Source organism: Salmo salar, chromosome ssa23 (genome assembly GCF_905237065.1).
Source record: "Salmo salar chromosome ssa23, Ssal_v3.1, whole genome shotgun sequence".
NCBI classification, from domain to species: Eukaryota; Metazoa; Chordata; class Actinopteri; order Salmoniformes; family Salmonidae; genus Salmo; species Salmo salar.
Window position 1 is genome coordinate 12,391,561 of NC_059464.1, and position 24,663 is coordinate 12,416,223.

Here is a 24,663-nt window from a genome sequence, read left to right on the forward strand (position 1 = left end):
AACAGGTCACAAATCTTGCTGCTGTGATGGCACACTGTGGTATTTCACCCAGTAGATATGGGAGTTTGTCAAAGTTGGGTTTGTTTTCGAATTCTTTGTGGATTTGTGTAATCTGAGGGAAATATGTCTCTCTAATATGGCCATACATTTGGCAGGAGGTTACTCTGTCTCTCTCTCTCTATCCCTCTCTCCTCTTTCACTCTCTGAGTGTTTCTAGGCTGCCAGGGCTAGTTGAATGGTGTTAGTGTGTTAGTCCTTCCCATACTGGTGTTACCTGCCTATGAGATACAGCTTGGTGAAGGCTGCACACGTCTGACAGAAAAAACTCCCTTTCTAGTTTGTCAAAGTTGAAAAGCGTTTTATATGATAGATGGTTGGTTGTTTTATTGAATTAAATGTAACTCTATCTTTCTTTATTTCTCACTCTCTTTCTGTCTCTCTCTCTGCAGTGCCGTCCATCCAAAGGGAGGAAGCGAGGTTACTGCTGGTGTGTGGATAAGTACGGTCAGCCTCTCTCCAGCTACGATGGAAAGGAGAGAGGAGAATCCCAGTGCAACAACCTGGAGAACAAATGAGAAGCAGAGAGAATGGATGGATGGATGGATGGAGAGAAAGAACAAAGGAAGGAGGAGAGAGGAATAGGAGGGAGACTTTTTTTCACTCCGGCACTTCACAAAGCACAGTCAAAAGAGCGCCAGACTGTTGACCTCAGGTCACATGACTGCCGGGTAGGGAAGGGAGGGGGACAAAGGGGGGAGGGAGGGAGAAGACTGGGGGAGCACAGCCTATAGGCCAAGCCTTCTGTCCATCATCTACAGTTATCTGCTCTGTGCTATGGGAACCTTCTCACCTTGTATGAAAACAAGAGAGAGAGAAACTAATCATCTGCACTATTCTTTTAGAGAGAGACGAAGGAGGGACTTTTCCACTGTATTTAAAGTGTGAGTGACTGTGACCCAACTCAATGTGTGTATGTGTGTTTGTGTGTGTATGCGTGTGTAAATGCTGTTTTTCACTAAGATCAGTTTAGAGATGTTAGAACACCCAAACCCAAATTCAGCCCCCTTCCATCCTGTCATGCAGAAACTCCTCCTCTTTCTCAGGGTCCATCATTATGAAGTGAAGGCTTATGGTTTGGCCAGCCTCTGATCTCTTTCATGCCATCTTGGACAACACTGGCCTTCCCCACTGTCTCCAAAGCAACCAGCTTGTCCAACCCGATGTGCTGCGTCACATTTACTGGTTTAGGGGGGAACGAATGGAGACAGTGCCCAATAAAGGCGCCTTAAAACCCCACACTGCCCCCCTCACCCTCTCCGCCCTCTCTCCCCCCATCCCTAACCCCTATCCCTCCCTTTCCCATAGTCCTGTTTTTTATACAAGTGTGTATTATACACGTGAAATTGGAAATGTGTTTTTTGCATATCCCTACTCCACCTGAGACACCCTCGGAGAGTGAGGTCAATGCCATGTCTTCCATTATCAATGGCAACCCTGGATCAATTAGAGTTAAGTGCCTTGTTTACATCAACAGATTTTTCACCTTGTCAGCTTGGAGATTCAAGCTACCAACCTTTCGGACTAGCACAAAGCTCTAACCGCTAGACTACCTGCCTCCCATAGCATAGCAATAATTCTGTACCTTTTCCATAGTGGCAACATTTGACAAGGTTTATAGCACTCTAGAACAAAACAACAAGAACTACAATCAACAACAACAAAATATATATATATGCTACACCAGGACTTCAGACAGTGAACTTACTCAGCCGAGTAAACAAACAGCACTCCTCAGAATTTACATTCAATGCAAAGTGTGTTTGCTTTTCGTTTATACTGTTCTTGGAGATGCTTGTATGATCTTTTTCCAACAACTCCACAAGATGGACACAGCACCAAATATGCACTCAAGATGCAGACGGGGGTCTGAGGAAAGGGGTGTGGTTCTCCTAGAGGTGCTTCCTGCTTCCTCTATGACACTTTCACATATCCTGTGTCCAAAATGGCACCATATTTGGATAATGTTTCAGATGCAGACTTTAACAGTGGAGAGTGCACAAGAAGGAATGCTAGCCCAGTAGCTTGGTTACACTGAATCAGTTACAAAGTAACTTTAAAAAAAAAAATTCAAACCAACCAACCCGCTGGTACTATATGACATTTTGTTAGCGCACTTCATTTACGGCGAGTTGCATAAAAGTATGTTTAAGCTATTGCCCTGTCCCCTTCCCTGTTATTTGTGTGTCTTCGTAATTATTATAATTTTTTTCCTGGAAGCTATGTGTCTGAATAGACATACAGGGCCTTCAGAAAGTATTCAGACCCCTTAACTTTTTCAAAATTTTGTTAGGTTACAGCCTCATCCTAAAATTGATTAAATCGTTTTTTTTCCCTCATCAATCTACACACAATACCCCATAATGACAAAGCAAAAATAGGTTTTTAGAACATTTTGCAAAAAACCCCAGAAATATCACATTTACATAAGTATTCAGACCCTTTACTCAGTACTTTGTTGAAGCACCTTTGGCAGCAATTACAGCCTTGAGTCTTCTTGGGTATGACGCTACAAGCTTGGCACACCTGTATTTAGGGAGTTTCACCCATTCTCTGCAGATCCTCTCAGGCTCTTTCAGGTCGGATGGGGAGCATTGCTGCACAGCTATTTTCAGTTCTCCAGATATGTTCCATCGGGTTCAAGTCCGGGCTCAGGCTAGGCCACTCAAGGACATTCAGAGACTTGTCCCGAAGCCACTCCTGCGTTGTCTTGGCTGTGTGCTTAGGGTTGTTGTCCTGTTGGAAGGTGAACCTTAACCGCAGTCTGAGGTTCTGAGCGCTCTGGAGCAGGTTTTCATCAAGGATCTCTCTGTACTTTGCTCCGTTCATCTTTGTCTCAATCTTGACTAGTCTCCCAGTCTTTGCCGCAGAAAATCACCCCCACAGCATGATGCTGCCACCACTGTGCTTCACCGTAGGGATGGTGCCAGGTTTCCTCCAGACGTGATGCTTGCCATTCTGGCCAAAGATTTGAATCTTGGATTCATCAGACCAGAGAATCTTGTTTCTCATGGTCTGAGAATCTTTAGGTGCCTTTTGACAAACTCCAAGCGGGCTGTCATGTGCATTTTACTGAGGAGTGGCATCCGTCTGGCCACTCTACCATAAAGGCCTGAATAGTGGAGTGCTGCAGAAATGGTTGTCCTTCTGGAAGGTTCTCCCATCTCCACAGAGGAACTCTAGAGCTCTGTCAGAGTGACCATCAGGTTCTTGGTCACTTCACTGACCAAGGCCCTTCTCACTTGATTGCTCAGTTTAGCCGGGCGGCCAGCTCTAGGAAGAGTCTTGGCGGTTCCAAACTTCTTCCATTTAAGAATAATGGAGGCCACTGTGTTCTTGGGGACCTTCAATGCTGCAGAAATTTCTTGGTACCCTTCCCCAGATCTGTGCCTTGACACAATCCTGTCTCGGAGCTCTACGGACAATTCCTTCGACCTCATGGCTTGGTTTTTGCTCTGACATGCACTGTCAACTGTGGGATCTTACATAGACAGGTGTGTGCCTTTCCAAATCATGTCCAATCAATGTAATTTACCACAGGTGGACTCCAATCAAGTTGTAGAAACATCTCACGGCTGATCAATGGAAACAGGATGCATCTGAGCTCAATTTCGAGTCTCATAGCAAAGGTTCTGAATACTTAAGTACATTTATTTTTAAAACATTAGCTACAATTCTAAAAACCTTGTTTCGCTTTGTCATTATTGGGTATTGTGTGTAGATTTCTGAAAAAATAGTTGTATTTAATCCATTTTAGAATAAGGCTATAACGTAACAAAATGTGGAAGCAGTCAAGGGATCTGAATCCTTTCCGAAGGCACTGTATGTACTGTACATAAAACGAAGTAAATAAAGAAGTAATTTATCTAAGAAATAATTGAAAGCTGATCCAAACTACGTTTTATTTTCTTATAAAGGATTCAGTGACTTTCCAATAGTAGGGGAGATTGGGGTAAGTCTAGGCAATATACACAAAATTAATAATTTGAACAAATATTTAGGAAGAGGTAATCATTTCATGGAGTCTGTGAAGGAAGAAACCACATGGAAAAAGTGGTGAGCAAGTTACGTCCAAAAAACAGATTTTCACCAAGTCAAATGAATTTATTGAGCTAAACGTTTTATGATGCTTGTATCTAAACCAAAGTACATACTTTTAAGATTGTTCTATACATAATTTGGGGTCTCTATAAGCTTCAATATGAGGTCTTTAACCTAGCATAAAAGTGTGTCCTTGTAGCTGTGTTGGCTAATATAGTAAAAATGTTGCCTTGGGGTAAGTTGAGCCAATGGCAAGTTGAGGATATTGAAGTGTAAGGTGTAATGCAAGGCATTATCGCCGGAATAAGAGGCAACAACAGGGCCTATGTTAAAAAAGTACAAAGTGTTTGTTAGAGGTTAAACCTGTGGTTAAAAGACAAAAAAGGGATTGTGTTGATTTGTTTTTGGGAAATAAAGATAGATGTGGTTTTAAAGAAGTTGTGGAAATATTTAATTCAGTACAGAAATTTGCAGGAGGCTTAACTTACCCTGTCCTGCGGCTCAATTTACCTCAGTAAGTTGTGCCAAAGACCACTATTTTTGGAGAAGCTATGTTTTCAAAGCTGTAATGTTTACATGAATTATGATTATTTCTGTGGACACACAACATCCTGAAATATATGTAGATATCTTTGTAAGATATAATACTATATATTTCCCTTAATGTGTGATTACATTCAAGTGATGTTGAATGTAAAACATGTCTCAACTTACCCCACTCTCCCCTACAACCAAGTGTAAGTTATATAATATAATTACTAATTAATGTTTATATTTGAATTAACACTCTTTCTTCTGTTTCTCAGCAGTGTCATTATTTTGTAAACTCCATACATCTCCGGGTCTGTTGCCCATGGTAACTATCAGTCAGTCACTCAGGTCACTGGTCTGTCTAATAGGTGTATAACAGAGTTGGGGTCATTATTGTTTCAATGCACTCAATACAGTATTCTGAAATTCTTAATGAGGAAAATGTTAATTTCAAAATGTTAACTTCCTGAATTGACAATGTGGCTAAACCCAATCCTGTTGTGTTTTCCTATGGGTCTGTCATCCAGTGGAACTCTCTGTCAGTCAGTCGGTCACTACTCCACTACTTCTCTCTGTGCACGCCAACGTGCACGCCAAGCCAGCGTGCACGCCATGCCATTCTGTCTCAGTCTGGGTCCACTGGTCACATAAGAATCTCTCTGTTGTTCACGGGTAATTGTACTTTTTTTAAAATGTATTTATTTATTCAAATTGTATCATTTAAAGAGCTTTGATTCTTTAAAGAATAAAAGCTTTTCATGTTACTAAACTAGAAAATCACACAGCTATTCTTTCCTTTGAGAATGGAAAATTATTTTGTTCAAATATAATGTATATTGAACGTATTTTTTAAATAAAAAATAAACACAATTTGTATTTACTGTTGAACGGCTTGAGGGCGTTTTTACGAGTCAGGCTATATTACCTCAGAGAGCTGAGTAGTACATTCAGCACTCAATACTGTCTAATTCAGAGTTATAGTAAGTAGGCCTACATTCAATAAACTGTTTACATCAAATGTTCGAGCAGATGGGGAGACAGTTGGCAACCAAAAAGATGACCAGAGGAATTTTTTGGGATAGTTTCTTTCTCTCTCTCTCTCTCTCTCTCTCTCTCTCTCTCTCTCTCTCTCTCTCTCTCTCTCTCTCTCTCTCTCTCTCTCTCTCTCTCTCTCTCTCTCTCTCTCTCTCTCTCTCTCTCTCTCTCTCTCTCTCTCTCTCTCTCTCTCTCTCTCTCTCTCTCTCTCTCTCTCTCTCTCTCTCTCTCTCTCTCTCTCTCTCTCTCTCTCTCTCTCTCTCTCTCTCTCTCTCTCTCTCTCTCTCTCTCTCTCTCTCTCTCTCTCTCTCTCTCTCTCTCTCTCTCTCTCTCTCTCTCTCTCTCTCTCTCTCTCTCTCTCTCTCTCTCTCTCTCTCTCTCTCTCTCTCTCTCTCTCTCTCTCTCTCTCTCTCTCTGTGCCAGCCAGCCAGCCAGCCCTGGAATGTTACAAAGATGATAGATAAAACGATAGGTCAATTTGTAATAAACTCAAATGAATGTGGTGGTGCCAGGCAGGCTGGCAGTGGGCACATTGAGGGAAATACCTGCATTCAACCAATACAAACAGAGCGGGTCAAAAGGCAGAGAGAGAGAGCGGAGGGCAGGGCTGAGCTATGACTCTCTCTAGCCCTATTTATACCTGATTCAAGCATGTAGCCTTTTTTACGGATCTTGTCCACACTCTGATTGTGTCCTCATTTTTGTCAGTAGACAATTAAAAGATGCACTGTGATCTGATTGTGATCAGATCTTAGAAGTGTAAACAGACAAGATTATGTCAAGATCGGGACAAAATCAGGAAGAAGGACGCATGTTAACGGCAGGTATAAACAGGGCTTCTGGTAAGGGAGCATAAAGACTGATTGATTTATTGATTGAATGTATTTGATCATTAAAAATAGTACGCTGCTCCAGCCAAAGCCAACATTACATACATTAATGATTGAGGATAAAAACAGAAAGCCAGAAGGCTTATTTTCAATGTAGTCTTGTTTGGCAACAATATGACCAAGATAACATATTTGGGGTTAAACGTTTTAATTAAATACATCTTCTTCTTTTTTTACAACACATCTCAATTACAAAAGTGTACATACATGAGTGAGCAGTCAGTCACTTTGGAATAATCTCTCCCTCTCTCTCATAATGCGTTCATGTTATATAAAGAACAGTAAAGAGAGGTAGGTCAAGGTAGACACCCGTCAGAACAAGGGACAATGCAGGAGCATTACCCATCATGCAATTCTGCAAAACCCACATTGAGTTTCTTGAAAGGTAAGAATGTCCAAATTAGTCGTTTTCTGCATTCACTGATGTAGCCAAGTGTCATCATGTATGAATCATATCAGAAATAAAAACTAACAAAACCATGTCAGTGAACATGAAAAACAATTAAAAGTCACATAAGATTTAGAAAACCTTCTAAAATGAATTTGGGTCACACAGTGCTTTTGTTTTTGTTTGGTTCGTTTCAAAAGTAAACCACCAGACAAACTCCTAAAGACCTGGACCCAGTTTCCCGATAGCGATGGAATTTAGGCTTATGAGTGTTTTAAGGATGCATCTTTCCTGCAACGGCCAAGGTCATTATAATTATTACACAATACTGACAACGGATCAGCTCCTAGAGAGATAGTATCACCTATGGCTGCAAATATTGAAGTGGCTTATTCTAATTACCCTATAAAGTAACCGAAAGGTTGTTGGGTCAAATCCCCGAGCTGACATGGTAAAAATCTGTCGTTCTGCCCCTGAGAAAGGCAGTTAACCCACTGTTCCCCAGGCGCCGAAGACGTGAATGTCGATTAAGGCAGCCCCCCGCACCTCTCTGGTTCAGAGGGGTTGGGTTAAATGTGGAAGACACATTTCAGTTGAATGCATTCAGTTGTACAACTGATTCACTATTCCCCTTTCCCGTTCCCTTAATAATGCACTGTCAAGATTTGGCAGATCACATGTTAGGCTACATATCATGAGATATATTGAGTCAAAATGTACCAAATAGCAAAGCAAAACTCAATTGAATGAACATGAAATAGATTTCAATATCATTGAAATATAGGCCTTTGTAGAATATACTGTAGGAAGGCTATCTTTTCATGCAGTCATCTGCAACTTTCTATTTGTAGTCAACTTCGTTGTGACGTTATCGGCGGTCACAGAGAGACAGATAAACATCTTGATTCTATGTTTAGCAGAGATCTTCTGTGTATAAAGTGAAAAACACATCTAATGACACAGCTGTTCTATGAGTGGTCTGAGGCAGTTGGTAAATAATGAGTGTTTTCAAGTGCAACTTTAGTAATGATAGTTTTGGGAAACAGTTCGGAGATTTAACGATGCTCCTATGAATGTTCTAAAGATGAACTTAGCCTTAAGACGCTTTTGGAAAACCGGGCCCAGAGCAACATGGAGTAACTCAGGGCGTCGATACATATACACACTTTACACACTGATAATAATGCACAAAAAATAATAATAATGAAAATAAGGCTAAATGATATAAATATTAAAATACAATTACAAATGAATACATACAGTACATAATGTGAAATAAGTAAGGCTGTAGAGTTTAAGAAAATACATTAAAATATAAAAATCTCCTTTTCAGAAAAAAATGGATTTTCTCTTTGGTGGGGAGGGACGGGGTCAGGATTCAGGGATTGAGGGTCAGGGGTCAGGGGACATCAGTCCCACAGTGATAGTGTGTACCTGAATATCAAACACCACCATGGACAATTAATAAATAACACGTATCAAAAGAAAATCAGTGGTTTACTGTGTGTGTGTGTGTGTGTGTGTGTGTGTGTGTGTGTGTGTGTGTGTGTGTGTGTGTGTGTGTGTGTGTGTGTGTGTGTGTGTGTGTGTGTGTGTGTGTGTGTGTGTGTGTGTTAGTGTGGGTGTGTTCTGCATCAGTGGTTGATCTCTTAAGAACAGTCTGCATCTACAGACAGAGCAGTGGATCCTGGAATCTTCTTTCCATTCCAGGAGGACACACACCAACACCTGCCTCTCTGTCCATCAAGAGATGACTCACACTGGTGAGAGAAAAGGAAAGAGAGAGAGAGAGAGAGAGAGAGAGAGAGAGAGAGAGAGAGAGATTAGAATCCCTGGGTCTTTTTTACACAACTTAACACACCTCCACCTAACCACCTTTTCAGATATGCTATGACCCTCATCTGTGTGCAGCCGCAACCTACAGTACGAGGTAAACACACACCAACTCCAAGACACGAATGTACGGGAGCACACACAGAAAGGCATACGCGTGTATAGTCACACTGCGCCAAGGCGATGACATCAAAGTGAATATAGCTGAATGTGCTCAAAGGTGTAAACATTGCTATACAAATCTCTGCCTGAATACACATTATTCTTTATGGAGCTGTAGTTGGCACAATATTGGCTGCACACACACACACACACACACACACACACACACACACACACACACACACACACACACACACACACACACACACACACACACACACACACACACACACACACACACACACACACACACACACACACACACACACACACACAATCAGGTGAGATTATTTCACACTGACAGGGATCATGAATTGGGCACCAATGCCAAGTGCACACACCCAGATAAGGTAATAATGTTAATAATACCTGTTTGGCTTTGTAGAGCCCGTGTTTGTCACAGTTTGGCAGGTAGAACCCGGTCAGTTTGTCTCCTAGCTTCTGCTGTGATTTAGCGATCTTCTCCAGAGCTCTTTGCAACTCCATTTGACAGGGAGCCTGGGAGGAGAGAGAAGGGGGTCACTTACTTGAGATGGGGACTTTCTGTATATTTGGGGACTTTCTGTTTATTTTAAGTGTTTTATCTATGTTCATTCGCATCTAAATGCGTCTCACTAGTCATCTAGAGCTGCTGTTCTATCCTATCAACCCACACAGTCAAGGCCTGTTGTGGCAAAACACTGGTAGCCTATTTAGTCAAATAGTTCCATGATAGGTCATAGGTAGGCTAAAGAACACACATACGCACGCGCGCGCGCGCACACACACGAACTTCAAAGGCACTCGAACGCCCCCTTGCGGTATGACGCTTAATAGCCACCAACCAAACATCCTTTGGTTTTAAGCATGTTAAATTATAGTTGCAAAACGGCTAGTAAATGTTCCATGACCGCTCACCTGCTCCACCAGTTTCTTCCTAATTGCGCTGACTTTGGCTTTCATGCTCTCCTGCGCGTCCGCGGCAGACGGGGGATCGAAGGACTTGTTGTGGCCAGGAAGGTAGATCGTGAAGCAGGGGTCTGACACTCTGGCAGCGTTATATGTCTCGGCAGCGTCCACCTCTCCTTGATCTGGAGAAATGAGGGAATGAGAGTGTCAAGAAGGGGAAAAGCAGAAATCACAGTATTGCACTTCTGCACAAATACATTTGTAAATTATGAATAATATACCATCTAATTATTATTAGCCTATCATTATCAATCAGCTATTAAAACGATAAAAACACATTGGCTACTATTATCATAGGTCTATTACAGATATATGACATATATGCAATGTATAAGATATCTATAGGCAAAGCATTCTGCAATATGGGGTTGAATACCTGGGTTTGGGGGTTTAGCGCTCCTTTCGGGCTCGGGGTTCGCCATGCACACCGCCTGACTGCGAATAAGGGAGTGCAGCGGCTGGAGGTCGCCGGGTATTGGGGTGCACCTCAGTCCATACCCACATGGCGCCGTGTAGATTCCGCACAGTTCCCCCGTCATCAGGGCGCAGACAAGGCAGCATCCGCAACCCGGCTCACTCAGAACCTCCACACAGCCGTGCGCCACCACTGGACACTCGCTCAGCTTCTCCGGCGCGCACGGGGCGCATCGGATCGGCTCTTGAGCTAACACTGGGGACCCCAGTGCCGCCGTGACCAGCACCGAGCAACATACTGCTGCTGCCACCAATATATTTTTCAGAAATAATCCACTCATTGTAAACGGAGAGTCTGGTAGACTAAATATGGAACAAGGAATAAAAGTAGTTATCAAAGGTTAGGTAAAGGACACATAAGCAGGACTCGTTTCTGTTCCTTAGTTTCTATCCTTTTATTTTGGAAAAATGACTAACTACTCCAGCCATATTTATACCAGGGTCCTCGTAAAAACGTTTGACGCATCGGCGTTATGAATGATTTCTGAAAAGAAGGTGTACTGATCTGAGGGCTTCTGATTGGCCCTCGTTCGTCCGATCAGCGAGCTTATTTCTATACAACAACACTTCAATATTTATATTGGAACAGACCGTGGCCACATGTCGCGCTCTATGTACACTGAAAAAAAATAAAGGTAGTTAAATGGTTCTTCTTCAGCCTTAAGGATCGGACCCTTTTTTAAAAAATGTTCGCCTAAAATGACCTACCCAAATCTAACTGCCTGTAGCTCAGGACCTGAAGTAAGGATATGCATATTCTTGATACCATTTGAAAAGAAACACTTTGAAGTTTGTGGAAATGTGAAATTAATGTAGGAGAATATAACACAATAGATCTGGTTAAAGATAACACAAAGAAAAAAACATGCTTTTTTTTTCATCAGCTTTGAAATGCAAGAGAAAGGCCACAATGTATTATTCCAGTTTAGGCGCAATTTAGAGTTTGGCCACTATATGGCAGTAGTGTATGTGTAAAGTTTAACCTTTGCATTACTGTTCAACATGTTGTATCAAGTCTGCGGAAATATGCCTAATTGGTTTATTGATACATTTTCAAGTACATAACTGTGCGCTTTCCTCAAACAATAGCATGGTATTTTTCACTGTAATAGCTACTGTAAATTGGACAGTGCAGTTAGATTAACAAGAATGTCAGCATTAGATTAACTGCAGTTAGATTAACAGGAATGTCACAATTTCCTGGGAAATTTTCTTGTTACTTACAACGTCATGCTAATCACGTTAGCGCATTTTAGCTCAACCATCCCACGGGGGACACACCGATCCTGTAGAAGTTTTAAGGTTCCTTGGATAGCTTTTCCTGATAAAGAACATTTGAGATAAGTGTGGGGTTCTTGACATGACATCTATGGTGCTTCAGATTTTTGAAATGTTATTGAAATGTATAAAGCCTGCAGATGTGTCACTTTCATAGCACACAGAAAATTGGCCAGTGTTAACTAGTTTTGATTTTTCAGTGTCACATTTCTAGTGTTGAGTCAAGAGTTAAATTAACACTGTAGTTAAATTAATACTCAGTGGTGTAAAAGAACCCCAGTGTTAATACAATAGTTCAACCAAAACCATGCCCATCATTATCATATTTCCCAGCATGCTCTACTACAGGTTGAGTTTTAGAATTGTTTGTTCCAATATCTATGTTCTATATATAAATGGCATACATTTTTCTAAACTATTTCAATCTGTGACTTGGATTTATTGCCCTCGTTACAGAAATGGTTATTCCAGATGATTTGTTTAAGGTAGTCTCGTACCTTAGTCCTTCTAACCCTGGCAGTCCTTCTGAATGCAGGTTGATGGTGAATAAAAAATCCAAATGGTGGATATCCTCACATCACTTCGCAAACCAGCATAATGAGACTTGCAGGTCTGATGTAGCTTGTAAACTATGAGTTTCAGGTCTCTGTGTTACAATGAAACCTGTTCCTAACAACAACAAAAAACTTGTGAAATGTATATTTTAATAATTTAAAGACTTTAATGAGAAGATATTCACTTAAAATCTCATTTGCTCCAGGGCCACAGAACTGTTTATGAATGAATGCAACAACAACATCTCTGTCACTAGCAAACACAGTCACAGGTGACACTGGTAACTCTAAAATTCACTCAAAAGGCACCCTGGGAAATATATAAATAAGGCTTGAAACCTTACATCAGGGCTATTCAATTTTGATCCTGGAGGGGCCAGAACATTTCTGGTTTGGGATTTTTCTATGGTTCTTCAAAGAACCGTCCCATTTATGGTTCTTCAGAGACCCTTAAATGGTTCCCTTATGGCATTGCACTCAATAACCTTATTTGGTTTTCGATTTGACTTTTAAGAGTGTAGGCACAACATCAACCAGTGAAGCTGTTTGATGTTGCAAGTGGGAAAAGCAATTCTGTTTTCTCACGCTATTGCCAAAATAACCAGCCTGATCTCATAAACTAGACATAATGTAGTAAAAGTGAATCCGAGACACTCAAATGTGAATCGTTTCAGTAAACTAGTTGTACTTCACACATCACTTCTTCAAAAATCAAATCAAACTTTATTTGTCACGTGCCGAATACAACAAGTGTAGACATTACCTTGAAATACTTACAGTACTTACAAGCCCTTAACCAACAGTGTAGTTCAAGAAGAGTTAAGAAAATATTTATCAAATAAACAAATGTAAAAAATAATACAAAGTAACACAATAACATAACAATAACGAGGCTATACTGTATACATGGGGTACCGGTACCGAGTCTGTGTGTGGGGGTACAGGTTAGAGGTCATTTGTACATGTAGGTAGGGGTGAAGTGACTATCGATAGATAATAAACAGCGAGTAGCAGCAGTGTCAAAACAAATGGAGTGGGTGGGGGTCAATGTAATAGTCCGGTGACCATTTGATTAATTGTTCAGCAGTCTTATGGCTTGGGGTTAGAAGTTGTTAAGGAGCCTTTTGGTCCTAGACTTGGCGCTCCTGTACCGCATGACATGCGGTAGCAAAGAAAACAGTCTATGACTTGGGTGACTGGAGTCTCTGACAATTTTATGGGCTTTCCTATGACACCGCCTATTATATAGGTACTGGATTGCAGGAAGCTTGGCCCCAGTGATGTACTGGGCCGTACGCACTACCCTCTGTAGCGCCTTATGGACAGATGCTGAGCAGTTGCCATTCCAGGTGGTGTTGCAACCGGTCAGGAAGCTCTCAATGGTACAGCTGTAGATCTTTTTGAGGATCGGGGGACCCATGCCAAATATTTTCAGTCTCCTGAGGGGGAAAAGGTTTTGTCGTTCCCTCTTCACCACAGTCGTGGTGTGTTTGGACCATGATAGATCGTTGGTGATGTGGACACCAAGGAACTTGAAACTCTCGACCCGCTCCACTACAGCCCTGTCGATGTTAATGGGGGCCTGTTCGGCACGCCTTTTCCTGTAGTCCACAACCACCTCCTATGTCTTGATCACATTGAGTGAGAGGTTGTTGTCCTGGCACCACACTGCCAGTTCTGTGACCTCCTCCCTATAAGCTGTCTCATCGTTGTCGGTGATCAGGCCTACCACTGTTGTGTTGTCAGCAAATTTAATGATGGTGTTGGAGTCATGTTTGGCCACGCAGTCGTGGGTGAACAGAGAGAACAGGAGGGGACTAAGTACACACCCCTGAGGGGACCCAGTGTTGAGTATCAGCGTGGCAGACGTGTTGTTGCCTACCCTTACTACCTGGGGGCGGCCCGTCAGGTAGTCCAGGATCCAGTTGCAGAGGGAGGTGTGTAGTCCCAGGGTCCTTTGCTTAGTGATGAGCTTTGAGGGCACTATGATGTTGAATGCTGAGCTCTAGTCAATGAACAGCATTCTCATATAGGTGTTCCTTTTGTCCAGGTGGGAAAGGGCAGTGTGGAGTGCGATTGAGATTGCGTCATCTGTGGATCTGTTGGGGTGGTATGCAAATTGGAGTGGGTCTAGGGTATCCAGGGGAATACTGTTGATGTGAGCCATGACCAGCCTTTAAAAGCACTTCATGGCTACTGACGTGAGTGCTACGGGGCGGTAATAATTTAGGCAGGTTACCTTCGCTTCCTTGGGCACAGGGACTTTGGTGGTCTGCTTGAAACATGTATGTACAGTATTACAGACTCAGTCAGGGAGAGGTTGAAAATGTCAGTGAAGACACTTGCCACTTGGTTCGCGCATGCTTTGAGTACACGTCTTGGTAATCCATCTGGCCCCACGGCTTTGTGAATGGTGACCTGTTTATTTTTTTTATTTCATTTTTATTTCACCTTTATTTAACCAGGTAGGCTAGTTGAGAACAAGTTCTCATTTGCAACTGCGACCTGGCCAAGATAAAGCAAAGCAGTTCGACACATACAACAACACAGAGTTACACATGAAATAAACAAACATACAGTCAATAATACAGTAGAAAAAGTCTATATACAGTATGTGCAAATGAGGTAAGATAAGGGAGGTAAGGGTAAGAAAATGATGTCATGGCTTTAGAAGCTTCTGATAGGCTAATTGACATCATTTGAGTCAATTGGAGGTGTACCTGGGGATGTATTTCAAGGCCTACCTTCAAACTCAGTGCCTCTTTGCTTGACATCATGAGATCATCAAAAGAAATCAGCCAAGGGCTCAGAAAAACAATTGTAGACCTCCACAAGTCTGGTTCATCCTTGGGAGCAATTTCCAAATGCCTGAAGGTACCATGTTCATCTGTACAAACAATAGTACGCAAGTATAAACACCATGGGACCAAGCAGCCGTCATACTGCTGAGGAAGGAGACGCGTTCTGTCTCCTAGAGATGAATGTACTTTGGTGCAAAAAGTGCAAATCAATCCGAGAACAACAGCAAAGAACCTTGTGAAGATGATGGAGGAAACAGGTACAAAAGTATCTATATCCACAGTAAAATGAGTCCTATATCGACATAACCTGAAAGGCCGCTTAGCAAGGAAGAAGCCACTGCTCCAAAACCGCCATAAAAAAGCCAGACAACGGTTTGCAACTGCACATGGGGACAAAGATCGTGCTTTTTGGAGAAATGTCCTTTGGTATGATGAAACAAAAATAGAACTGTTTGGCCATAATGACCATCGTTATGTTTGGAGGAAAAAGGGGGAGGCTTGCAAGCCGAAGAACACCATCCCAACCGTGAAGCACGGGGGTGGCAGCATCATTTTGTGGGGGTGCTTTGCTACAGGAGGGACTGGTGCACTTCACAAAATAGATGGAATCATGAGGATAGAAAATTATGTGGATATATTCAATTAACATCTCAAGACATCAGTCAGGAAGTTAAAGCTTGGTCGCAAATGGGTCTTCCAAATGGAAAATGACCCCAAGTATACTTCCGAAGTTGTGGCAAAATGGCCTAAGGACAACAAAGTCAAGGTATTGGAGTGGCCATCACAAAGCCCTGACCTCAATCCTATAGAAAATCTATGGGCAGAACTGAAAAAGCGTGTGCGAGTAAGAAGGCCTACAAACCTGACTCAGTTAGGAGGAATGGGCCTAAATTCACCCAACTTATTGTGGGAAGCTTGTGGAAGGCTACCCAAAACATTTAACCCAAGTTAAACAATTTAAAGGCAATGCTACCAAATACTAATTGAGTGTATGTAAACTTCTGACCCACTGGGAATGTGATGAATGAAATAAAAGCTGAAATAAATAATTATCTCCACTATTATTCTGACATTTCACATTCTGAAAATAAAGTCATGCATGGTAGTAATGTTATGAGTCAGGATTATGGTTCTGTGTTTAGCTAGCTAGCTATGCAAGTAACCATTTCACTGTACCTTTTACACCGTCTATATTCTTTGCATGTGACAAATAAACATTGCTTTTATTTGATATTGTGTGAGTTTACCAGAGACAGTAATGCAAAGAACAACATGCCCTGCATCAAAGTCAAATTAGGATATACCTTTAGGCCAATGAGACAGTTTCGAAGTTCTAAATTTCTCCGGTAGAATGCCCTGCTTTTATTTTGTCACACCCACAACCGTAAGCTATTGTCTGTAATTGGCTCGTCATTAACTTGGAAATAATGATCTTGTTGTGAGTTTATTTTCCTGTAATAATGAATACAAATTTGCAAAACGAATGACGTTGTCAGCTGTGATATGGTCATTATTTGAACTAGCTAGCTAGCTAACAATGTTAGTTTGTAGCTAACAAGCTAGAAACGAACAAAACATTGTTCAGAAAGTTGCTTTTAGTTGCATGGTTTGCTAGATTGACATATCCTAAATTCCTTTTTAAACTGATGGGTGTGTTAGCGTTAAAATACACCAGTTATGCTATTTTTTACCACCAGGCTGCTGATGTCAGGCAGTCTTTTATTTTTGTGTTTATACTTTTTCAAAAGGACAATGACAAGATTGATGTCTGACGACGATAAAATGTTAATGATGTCACTGCGGCAACTGTCTACAGAGATGTCAATAGTATAAACCAGCCTCACGTGAATCCTTAACCTCTTAATAACTTCTTTGGGATCAGTGCCCCTTCCACGGGATGGTTGAGCTAATCTAGGCGAATCCTTAAGAGGTTTAATGGTTCCGCCCCTTTTAAATTTTTTTTTGCCTAAAATGACATACCCAAATCTAACTGCCTGTAGCTCAGGCACTGAAGCAAGGATATGCATATACTTGATATCATTTGAAATGAAACTCTTTGAAGTTTGTGGAAATGTGAAATTAATGTAGGAGAATATAACACAATAGATCTGGAAAAAGATAATACAAAGAAAAAAACAACTATTCTTTTGTATTTTTTTTAACATCATCTTTGAAATGCAAGAGAAAGGCCATAATGTATTATTCCAGCCCAGGTTTATTCCAGCCCACTAGATGGCAGCAGTGTATGTGCAAAGTTTTAGACTGATCCAATGAACCATTGCATTTCTTTTCAAAATGTTGTATCAAGACTGCCCAAATGTGTCTAATTTGTTTATTAATAACTTTTCATGTGCAAAATTGTGCACTCTCCTCAAACAATAGTATGGTATTCTTTCACTGTAATAGCTACTGTAAAATGGACAGTGTAGTTATATTAACATTAGAATGTCTAGTTTGAGAAACAGATGCCTCCCAAGTCCTCAACTGGCAGCTTCATTAAACATTGCCCGCAAAACACCAGTCATATATATCGTTCACTATTCTATATATATATATATATATATATACACACACACAACATGACCAAAAGTATGTGGACACCTGCTCGTCGAACATCTCATTCCGAAATCATATGCATTATTATGGAGTTAGTCCCCTCTTTGCTGCTGTAGCAGCCTCCAATCTTCTGGGAAGACTTTCCACTAGATTTTGGAACATTGCTGTGGGGACTTGCTTCCATTCAGCCACAAGAGCATTAGTGAGGTCGGGCACGGATGTTGTGCGATTTGGCCTGGCTCACAGTCGGCATTCCAATTCATCCCAAAGTTGTTCGATGGGGTTGAGGTCAGGGCTCTGTGCAGGCCAGTCAAGTTCTTCCACACAGATGTCGACAAACCATTTCTGTATGTACCTCGCTTTGTGCACAGGGGCATTGGGGAGGCAGGTAGCCTAGTGGTTAGAGCATTGGGCCAGTAACCAAAAGGTTGCTGGATCAAATCCCCGAGCTGACAAGGTAAACATCTGTTGTTCTACCACTGAACAAGGCAGTTAACCCACTCTTCCTAGGCCATCATTGTAAATAAGAATTTGTTCTTAACTGCCTTGCTATATAAATATAAAAAATGGTCATTCTGAAACAGGAAAAAGCCTTCCCCAAACTTCCCACAAAGTTGGAAGCACAGAATAGTCTAGAATGTCATTGTATGCTGTAGTGTTTAGATTTCCTTTCACTGGAAATAAGGGGCCTAGCCTGAACCATGAAAAACTGCCCCAGACCATTATTCCTCCTCCACCAAATTTTACAGTTGGCGCTATGCATTGTGACAGGTAGCATTCTCCTAGCATCTACCAAACCCAGATTCGTCTGTCAAACTGCCAAATGGTGAAACGTGATTAATCACTCCAGAGAATGCGTTTCCACTGCTCCAGAGTCCAATGGTGGTGAGCTATCTATCTATCCATCTATCCATCTATCCATCCATCCATCTGTCTATCTATCTAATCGGTCACACATTATTTGGATAGTCCGAAAAGCCATCTGTAGATGCTGTTCAGATAGTATGACCATCAACAAACCATCTGTTGATAAGCCACTGCTTATCATCTGATGCAGCACTCCATCACTCTCCTTCCTGGTCAAATAGCCCTTACACAACCTGGAGGTGTGTTGGGTCATTGTCCTGTTGTAAAATAAATGATAGTCCCACTAAGCGCAAATGAGATGGGATGGCATATCACTGCAGAATGCTGTGGTAGCCATGCGGGTTAAGTGTGCCTTGAATTTTAAATAAATCACAGACAGTGTCACCAACAAAGCACACCCACACCATCACACCTCCTCCTCCATGCTTCACATGCAGAGCTCATCTGTTCACCTACTCTGCGTCTCACAAAGACACAGCGGTTGGAACCAAATATCTCAAATTTGGACTCATCAGAACAAAGGACAGATTTCCACCCGTCTGATGTTCATTGCTCATGTTTCTTGGCTGAAGCAAGTCTCTTCTTCTTATTGGTGTCCTTTAGTAGTGGTTTCTTTCCAGCAATTCAACCATGCAGTCTCCTCTGAACAGCTGATGCTGAGATGTGTCTGTTACAGTGCCTTGCAAAGGTTTTCACCCCCTTGGTGTTTTTCCTATATTGTTGCATTACAACCTGTAGTTTAAATTTATTTTTATTTGGATTTCATGTCATTGACATAAACAAAATAGTCCAAATTGGTAAAGTGAAATGAAAAACATTACTTGTTTTAAAAAATTCAACAAAAAAAATGGAATAGTGGTGCATGCATATGTATTCACCCCTTTGCTATGAAACCCCTAAATAAGACCTGGTGCAACCAATTACCTTCAGAAGTCACATAATTAGTTAAATAAAGTCCACCTGTGTGCAATCTAAGTGTCACATGATCTGTCACATGATCTCAGTATATATATACACCTGTTCTGAAATGCCCCAGAGTCTGCAACACCACTAAGCAAGGGGCAAAACCAAGCAAGCGGCACCATGAAGACCAAGGAGCTATCCAAATAGGTCAGGGACAAAGTTGTGGAGAAGTACAGATCAGGGTTGGGTTGTGAAAAAATATATGAAACTTTGAACATCCCATAGAGCGCTATTAAATCCATTATTAAAAAATTGAAAAAATATTGCAACACAACAAACCTGTCAAGAGAGGGCCGTCCACCAAAACTCACGGACCAGACAAGGAGGGCATTAATCAGAGAGGCAACAAGACACCAAAGATAACCCTGAAAGAGCTGTAAAACTCCATAGCGGAGATTGGAGTATATGTTCATAGGACCATTTTAAGCCATACACGGAAGAGTGGCCAGAAAAAAAAGCCATTGCTTAAAGAAAAAAATAAGCAAACATGTTTGGTGTTCGCCAAAAAGCATGTGGGAGACTCCCCAAACGTATGGAAGAAGATACTCTGGTCAGATGAGACTAAAATGTAGCTTTTTGGCCAGGAAAACGCAATGTCTGGTGCAAACCCAACACCTCTCGTCACCCCGAGAACATCATCCCCACAGTGAAAGCATGGTGGTGGCAGCATAATGCTGTGGGGATATTTTTCATCGGCAGGGACTGGGAAACTGGTCAGAATTGAAGGAATGATGGATGGCGCTAAATACACTGACATTTTTTAGGGAAACCTGTTTCAGTCTTCCAGAGATTTGAGACTGGGACAGAGGTTCACCTTCCAGCAGGACAATGACCCTAAGCATACTGCTAAAGCAACACTTGAATGTTTTAAGGGGAAACATTTAAATGTCTTGGAATGGCCTAGTCAAAGCCCAGACCTCAATCCAAATGAGAATCTGTGATATGATTGTTGTACACCAGCGGAACCCATCCAACTTGAAGGAGCTGGAGCAGTTTTGTCTTGAAGAATTGGCAAAAATCCCAGTGGCTAGATGTGCCAAGCTTATAGAGACATACCCCAAGATACTTGCAGCTTTAATTGCTGCAAAAGGTGACTCTACAAAGTATAGTTATGCATGCTCAAGTTTTCAGTTTTTTTGTCTTATTTCTTGTTATTTCTCAATTTGCAAGATGCTCAATGTATCTCACCGGAAAAAGCATCCAAGCGAGCGAAACAGAGCCCTTCTGTCTCTGTATGTGTAGGCCATCTATCTGATGCTGTCTGGTCCAAAAGAGTATGACATTGTTGCCGTCAAATCCAGCGAGCATTTGGCCTCTATTAAAAACGTTTGAAATAATAACCAATCAGCATTGAGCTAAACTGAGTGAGCTCAACTGTGAATGGTCCCCGTGCACCAAAAAAAGTGTTGCGTGTCAAGGAAAGCCAGTTTGTATTTTGTTCTCACTCCTATCAAATAACATGGAGAGCATAAGTCATTGACAGAAACAACTTGAATTGTTGCATCTTGTTGTGTTGTCCTCCGGAGGCTAGATAGCCAGAAAAAATTGGCGCCTTCCTAAATTAGCCATGGATGAAGAAAGGGAATTTAACTTGTCGTTTTAATTAATTCTATGAACTGATCAATGATTACAACAGCCATTAATTCATACATTGTTCCCCTGGCCTGAGAGGATGGAAGTTAAATATGTAGCTAGATGTAGAAGGTTAATGTTAACTAGCTAATGCTGCCCATCAATGGAAGTTAGGCTAGCGAGCAAGCATTTTTGCCAGGTAGCCTAGGACAGCAAAAAAATAAAAGCGTGTACTGTATGACAGAGTGATAGAATGTTTCGTCAACATGAAAGAGAGGAGGATGGTGTTGCCGTTACTCTGCAAGTATGAGTCAACATGTTTTTTCTACTTACACACACAAATCAGAACCATGGACAGCCATATCATATTTAGCTTACGTTGATTGGACTAAATAGTTTTTGGTAACTTTTAGTTGTCACTGTAATAGACTCAGCATAGGTGATTTGATGGTGTTTAAATTTTGAAGTTTAAATGGTGCTGGAATAGTGGAGGCAGCTCCTGTTTTCTTCGCGACTTGTGGTAACTCTGTGGTTCGAAATCAATAGTTGTTTAGTGGTACAAAAATGTCGGAAACATTAACTTCCTTGACCATACTGTAGATCATGTAACTGTTTGGACAGAGGTTGCTCTCCGGTTTTGTGATGAAACAAAGGTGTGGTTGAATGTATTCTGCAACAGTACTTTCTTATTGTCTCGGGCTTTAGGCTTATATACTGTGTCACGGTCCCAAGGCATATGAGAACTAACAGGTTATAGAGCAAACAACGCAATTATGACAACCCATAGTTTGTAATACGGCTTCTTTTTCTGGCATCCCTAGTGATTTTACCCACGCACCGCCACCAATGTCAGACACATCAACTGCAAGGAGAATCAAAGTTCTAGTTATGGAGTTTTTTTGGACAGACTGAAGGTGCGGAAGTGATGTCACTTGCTTTGGACGAGGCAATTCTGACATTGCAGTTGTTTATTTGTGAAATGGATTGGTGGAGAGTGCTTTCGGTAGGACGTTATCACGCCTGCTCCTGCTGTTCCCCCATGCATCACGCACTCCTGCCATCATCTATTACGCACACCTGCCTTCCCTCGTCACGTGCATCAGCGATATTGGACTCACCTGGACTCACTCATCACCTGTTAATTACCTCTCCTATATTTGTCAGTTCCCCAGCTCTGATCTCCGCTGCTGCATTCTGTCAAGGGATGACGCTAGAGAGGCGAAGCAGGTATGGGGAGTCAAACATTTAATATGGAACGGACATAAAACGAGACAGGAACAGCGTCAGCACACGGTAACACAGACAAATTACAATTAATGCAGCAGCATTAATTTTTTACCTAAATTAAAAAATTAAATAAAAAGTAACAAAATAACAATAACAAAACTACATACAGGGGGTATCGGTACCGAGTCAACGTGCAGGTGTACAGGTTAGTTGAGGTAATTTGTACATGTAGGTAGGGGTAAAGTGACTATGCATAGATAATAAACAGTGAGTAGCTGCCGTGTAAAAACTGGGGGCGGTGTCAATATAAATAGACCTGGTGGCCATTTTATTAATTGTTCAGCAGTCTTCTGGCTTGGGGGTAGAAGCTGTTAACGAGCTTTTTGGACCTAGACTTGGCGCTCCTCTGACACCGCCTAGTATATAGGTCCTGGATGGCAGGAAGCTTGGCCCGAGTGATGAACTGGGCCGTACGCACTCCCCTCTGTAGCGCCTTATGGTCGGATGGTGAGCAGTTGCCATACCAGGCAGTGATGCAACCAGTCAGGATGCACTCGATGGCGTAGCTGTAGAATTTTTTGAGGATCTTGGGACCAATGTCAAATCTTTTCAGTCTCCTGAGGGGGAAAAGGCATTGTCGTGACCTCTTCATGACAGTCTCGTGTTTGGACCATGATAGTTTGGACCAAGGAACTTGAATTTCTCGACCCGCTCCTCTACAGCCCCGTCGATGTTAATGGGGGCCTGTTCGGCCCTCCTTTTTCTGTAGTCCACGATCAGCTTCTTCGTCTTGCTCACATTGAGGGAGAGTTTGTTGTCTTGGCACCACACTGCCAGATCTCTGACCTCCTCCCTATAGGCTTTCTCATCATTGTCAGTGATCAAGCCTACCACTGTTGTATCGTCAGCAAACGTAATAATGGTGTTGGAGTTGTGCTAGGCCACGCAGTCGTGGGTGAACAGGGAGTGCAGGAGGGGACTGAGCATGCACCCCTGAGGGGCCCCAGTGTTGAGGATCAGCATGGCAGATGTGTTGTTGCTCACCCTTACCACCTGGGGGCAGCCCGTCAGGAAGTCCAGGATCCAGTTGCAGAGGGAGGTGTTTAGTCCCATGAATCTTAGCTTAGTGATGAGCTTTGTGGGCACTATGGTGTTGAACGCTGAGCTGCATTCTCACATAGGTGTTACTTTTGTCCAGGTGGGAAAGGGCAGATGTGGAGTGGAGTTGAGATTCCTTCATCTGTGGATCTGTTGGGGCGGAATACAAATTGGAGTGGGTCTAGGGTTTCCGGGATGATGGTGTTGATGTGTGCCATGACCAGCCTTTTAAAACACTTCATGGCCACTGACGTGAGTGCTATGGTGCAGTAGTCATTTAGTCAGGTTACCTTCGCTTTCTTGGGCACAGGGACTGTGGTGGTCTGCTTGAAACATGTAGGTATTACAGACTTGGTCAGGGAGAAGTTGAAAATGTCAGTGAAAACACTTGCCAGTTGGTTCGCGCTTGCTCTGAGTAAACATCCTGATGATCCGTCTGGCCCCACGGCCTTGTGAATGTTGACCTATTTAAAAGGTCTTGCTCACATCGGTTACGGAGAGCGTTATCACACAGTCGTCTGGAACAGCCGATGCTCTCATGTATTTTTCAGTGTTGCTTGCCTCGAAGCGAGCATAAAAGGCCTTTAGCTCATCTGGTAGGCTTGCATCACTGGGCAGCTCACAGCTGGGTTTCCCTTTGTAGTCTTTAATAGTTTGCAAGCCCTGCCACATCCGACGAGCCGGTGTAGTGGGATTCAATCGTAGTCCTGTATTGACCCTTTGCCTGTTTGATGGTTCGTCGGAGGGCATAGCGGGTTTTCTTATAAGCGTCCGGATTAGTGTCCCGCTCCCTGAAAGCGGCAGCTCTAGCCCTTCGCTCGGTGCGGATGTTGACTGTAATTCATGGCTTCTGGGTGGGATATGTACGTACAGTCACTATGGGGTCAACATCGTCAATGCACTTATTGAAAAAGCCGGTGACTGAGGTGGTATACTCCTCAATGCCATTGTATGAATCCTGGAACATATTCCAGTCTGTGCTAGCAAAACAGTCCTGTAGCGTAGCATCCTCATCATCTGACCACTTCTGTGTTGAGCGAGACACCAGTATTTCCTGCTTTAGTTTTGCTTGTAAGCAGGAATCAGGAGGATAGAATTATGGTCAGATTTGCCAAATGGAGGGCGAGGGAGAGCTTTGTATGCATCTCTGTGTGTGGGGTTAAGGTGGTCTATAATTCTTTTCCCCTGTGGTTGCACGTAACATTCTGGTTTAAATTAGGTATTTAAGTTTGCCTGCATTAAAGTCCCCGGGCCACTAGCAGTGCCAGTTCTGGATGAGAATTTTCTTGTTTGCTTATGGCCTTATACAGCTCGTTGAGTGCGGTCCTAGTTCCAGCATCGGTTTGTGGTGGTAAATAGATGGCTACGAATAATAGGGATGAGAACTC

The 24,663-nt window shown here is 42.2% G+C and overlaps 2 protein-coding genes across 2 annotated transcripts in view; one reads left to right on the plus strand and one right to left on the minus strand.

The window, feature by feature from the left end:
• Window positions 1-575, plus strand: part of igfbp-3a2 (insulin-like growth factor binding protein 3 paralog A2) — a 55,467-nt gene extending 54,892 nt beyond the window's left edge. The window contains 1 exon segment of the mRNA NM_001279157.1: window positions 450-575. Coding sequence (NP_001266086.1) covers window positions 450-575 — 126 coding nt within the window.
• A 7,963-nt stretch (window positions 576-8,538) lies between these two features.
• Window positions 8,539-10,762, minus strand: igfbp-1a2 (insulin-like growth factor binding protein 1 paralog A2). Its single transcript, NM_001279137.2, has 4 exons — window positions 10,262-10,762; window positions 9,835-10,007; window positions 9,307-9,435; window positions 8,539-8,702 (listed from the first exon to the last, which is right to left on the minus strand). The coding sequence occupies exons 1-4, from the start codon at window positions 10,638-10,640 to the stop codon at window positions 8,592-8,594; spliced, it is 792 nt and encodes a 263-aa protein (NP_001266066.2). The 5' UTR covers window positions 10,641-10,762; the 3' UTR covers window positions 8,539-8,591.
• Between the last annotated feature and the right edge of the window lie 13,901 nt (window positions 10,763-24,663).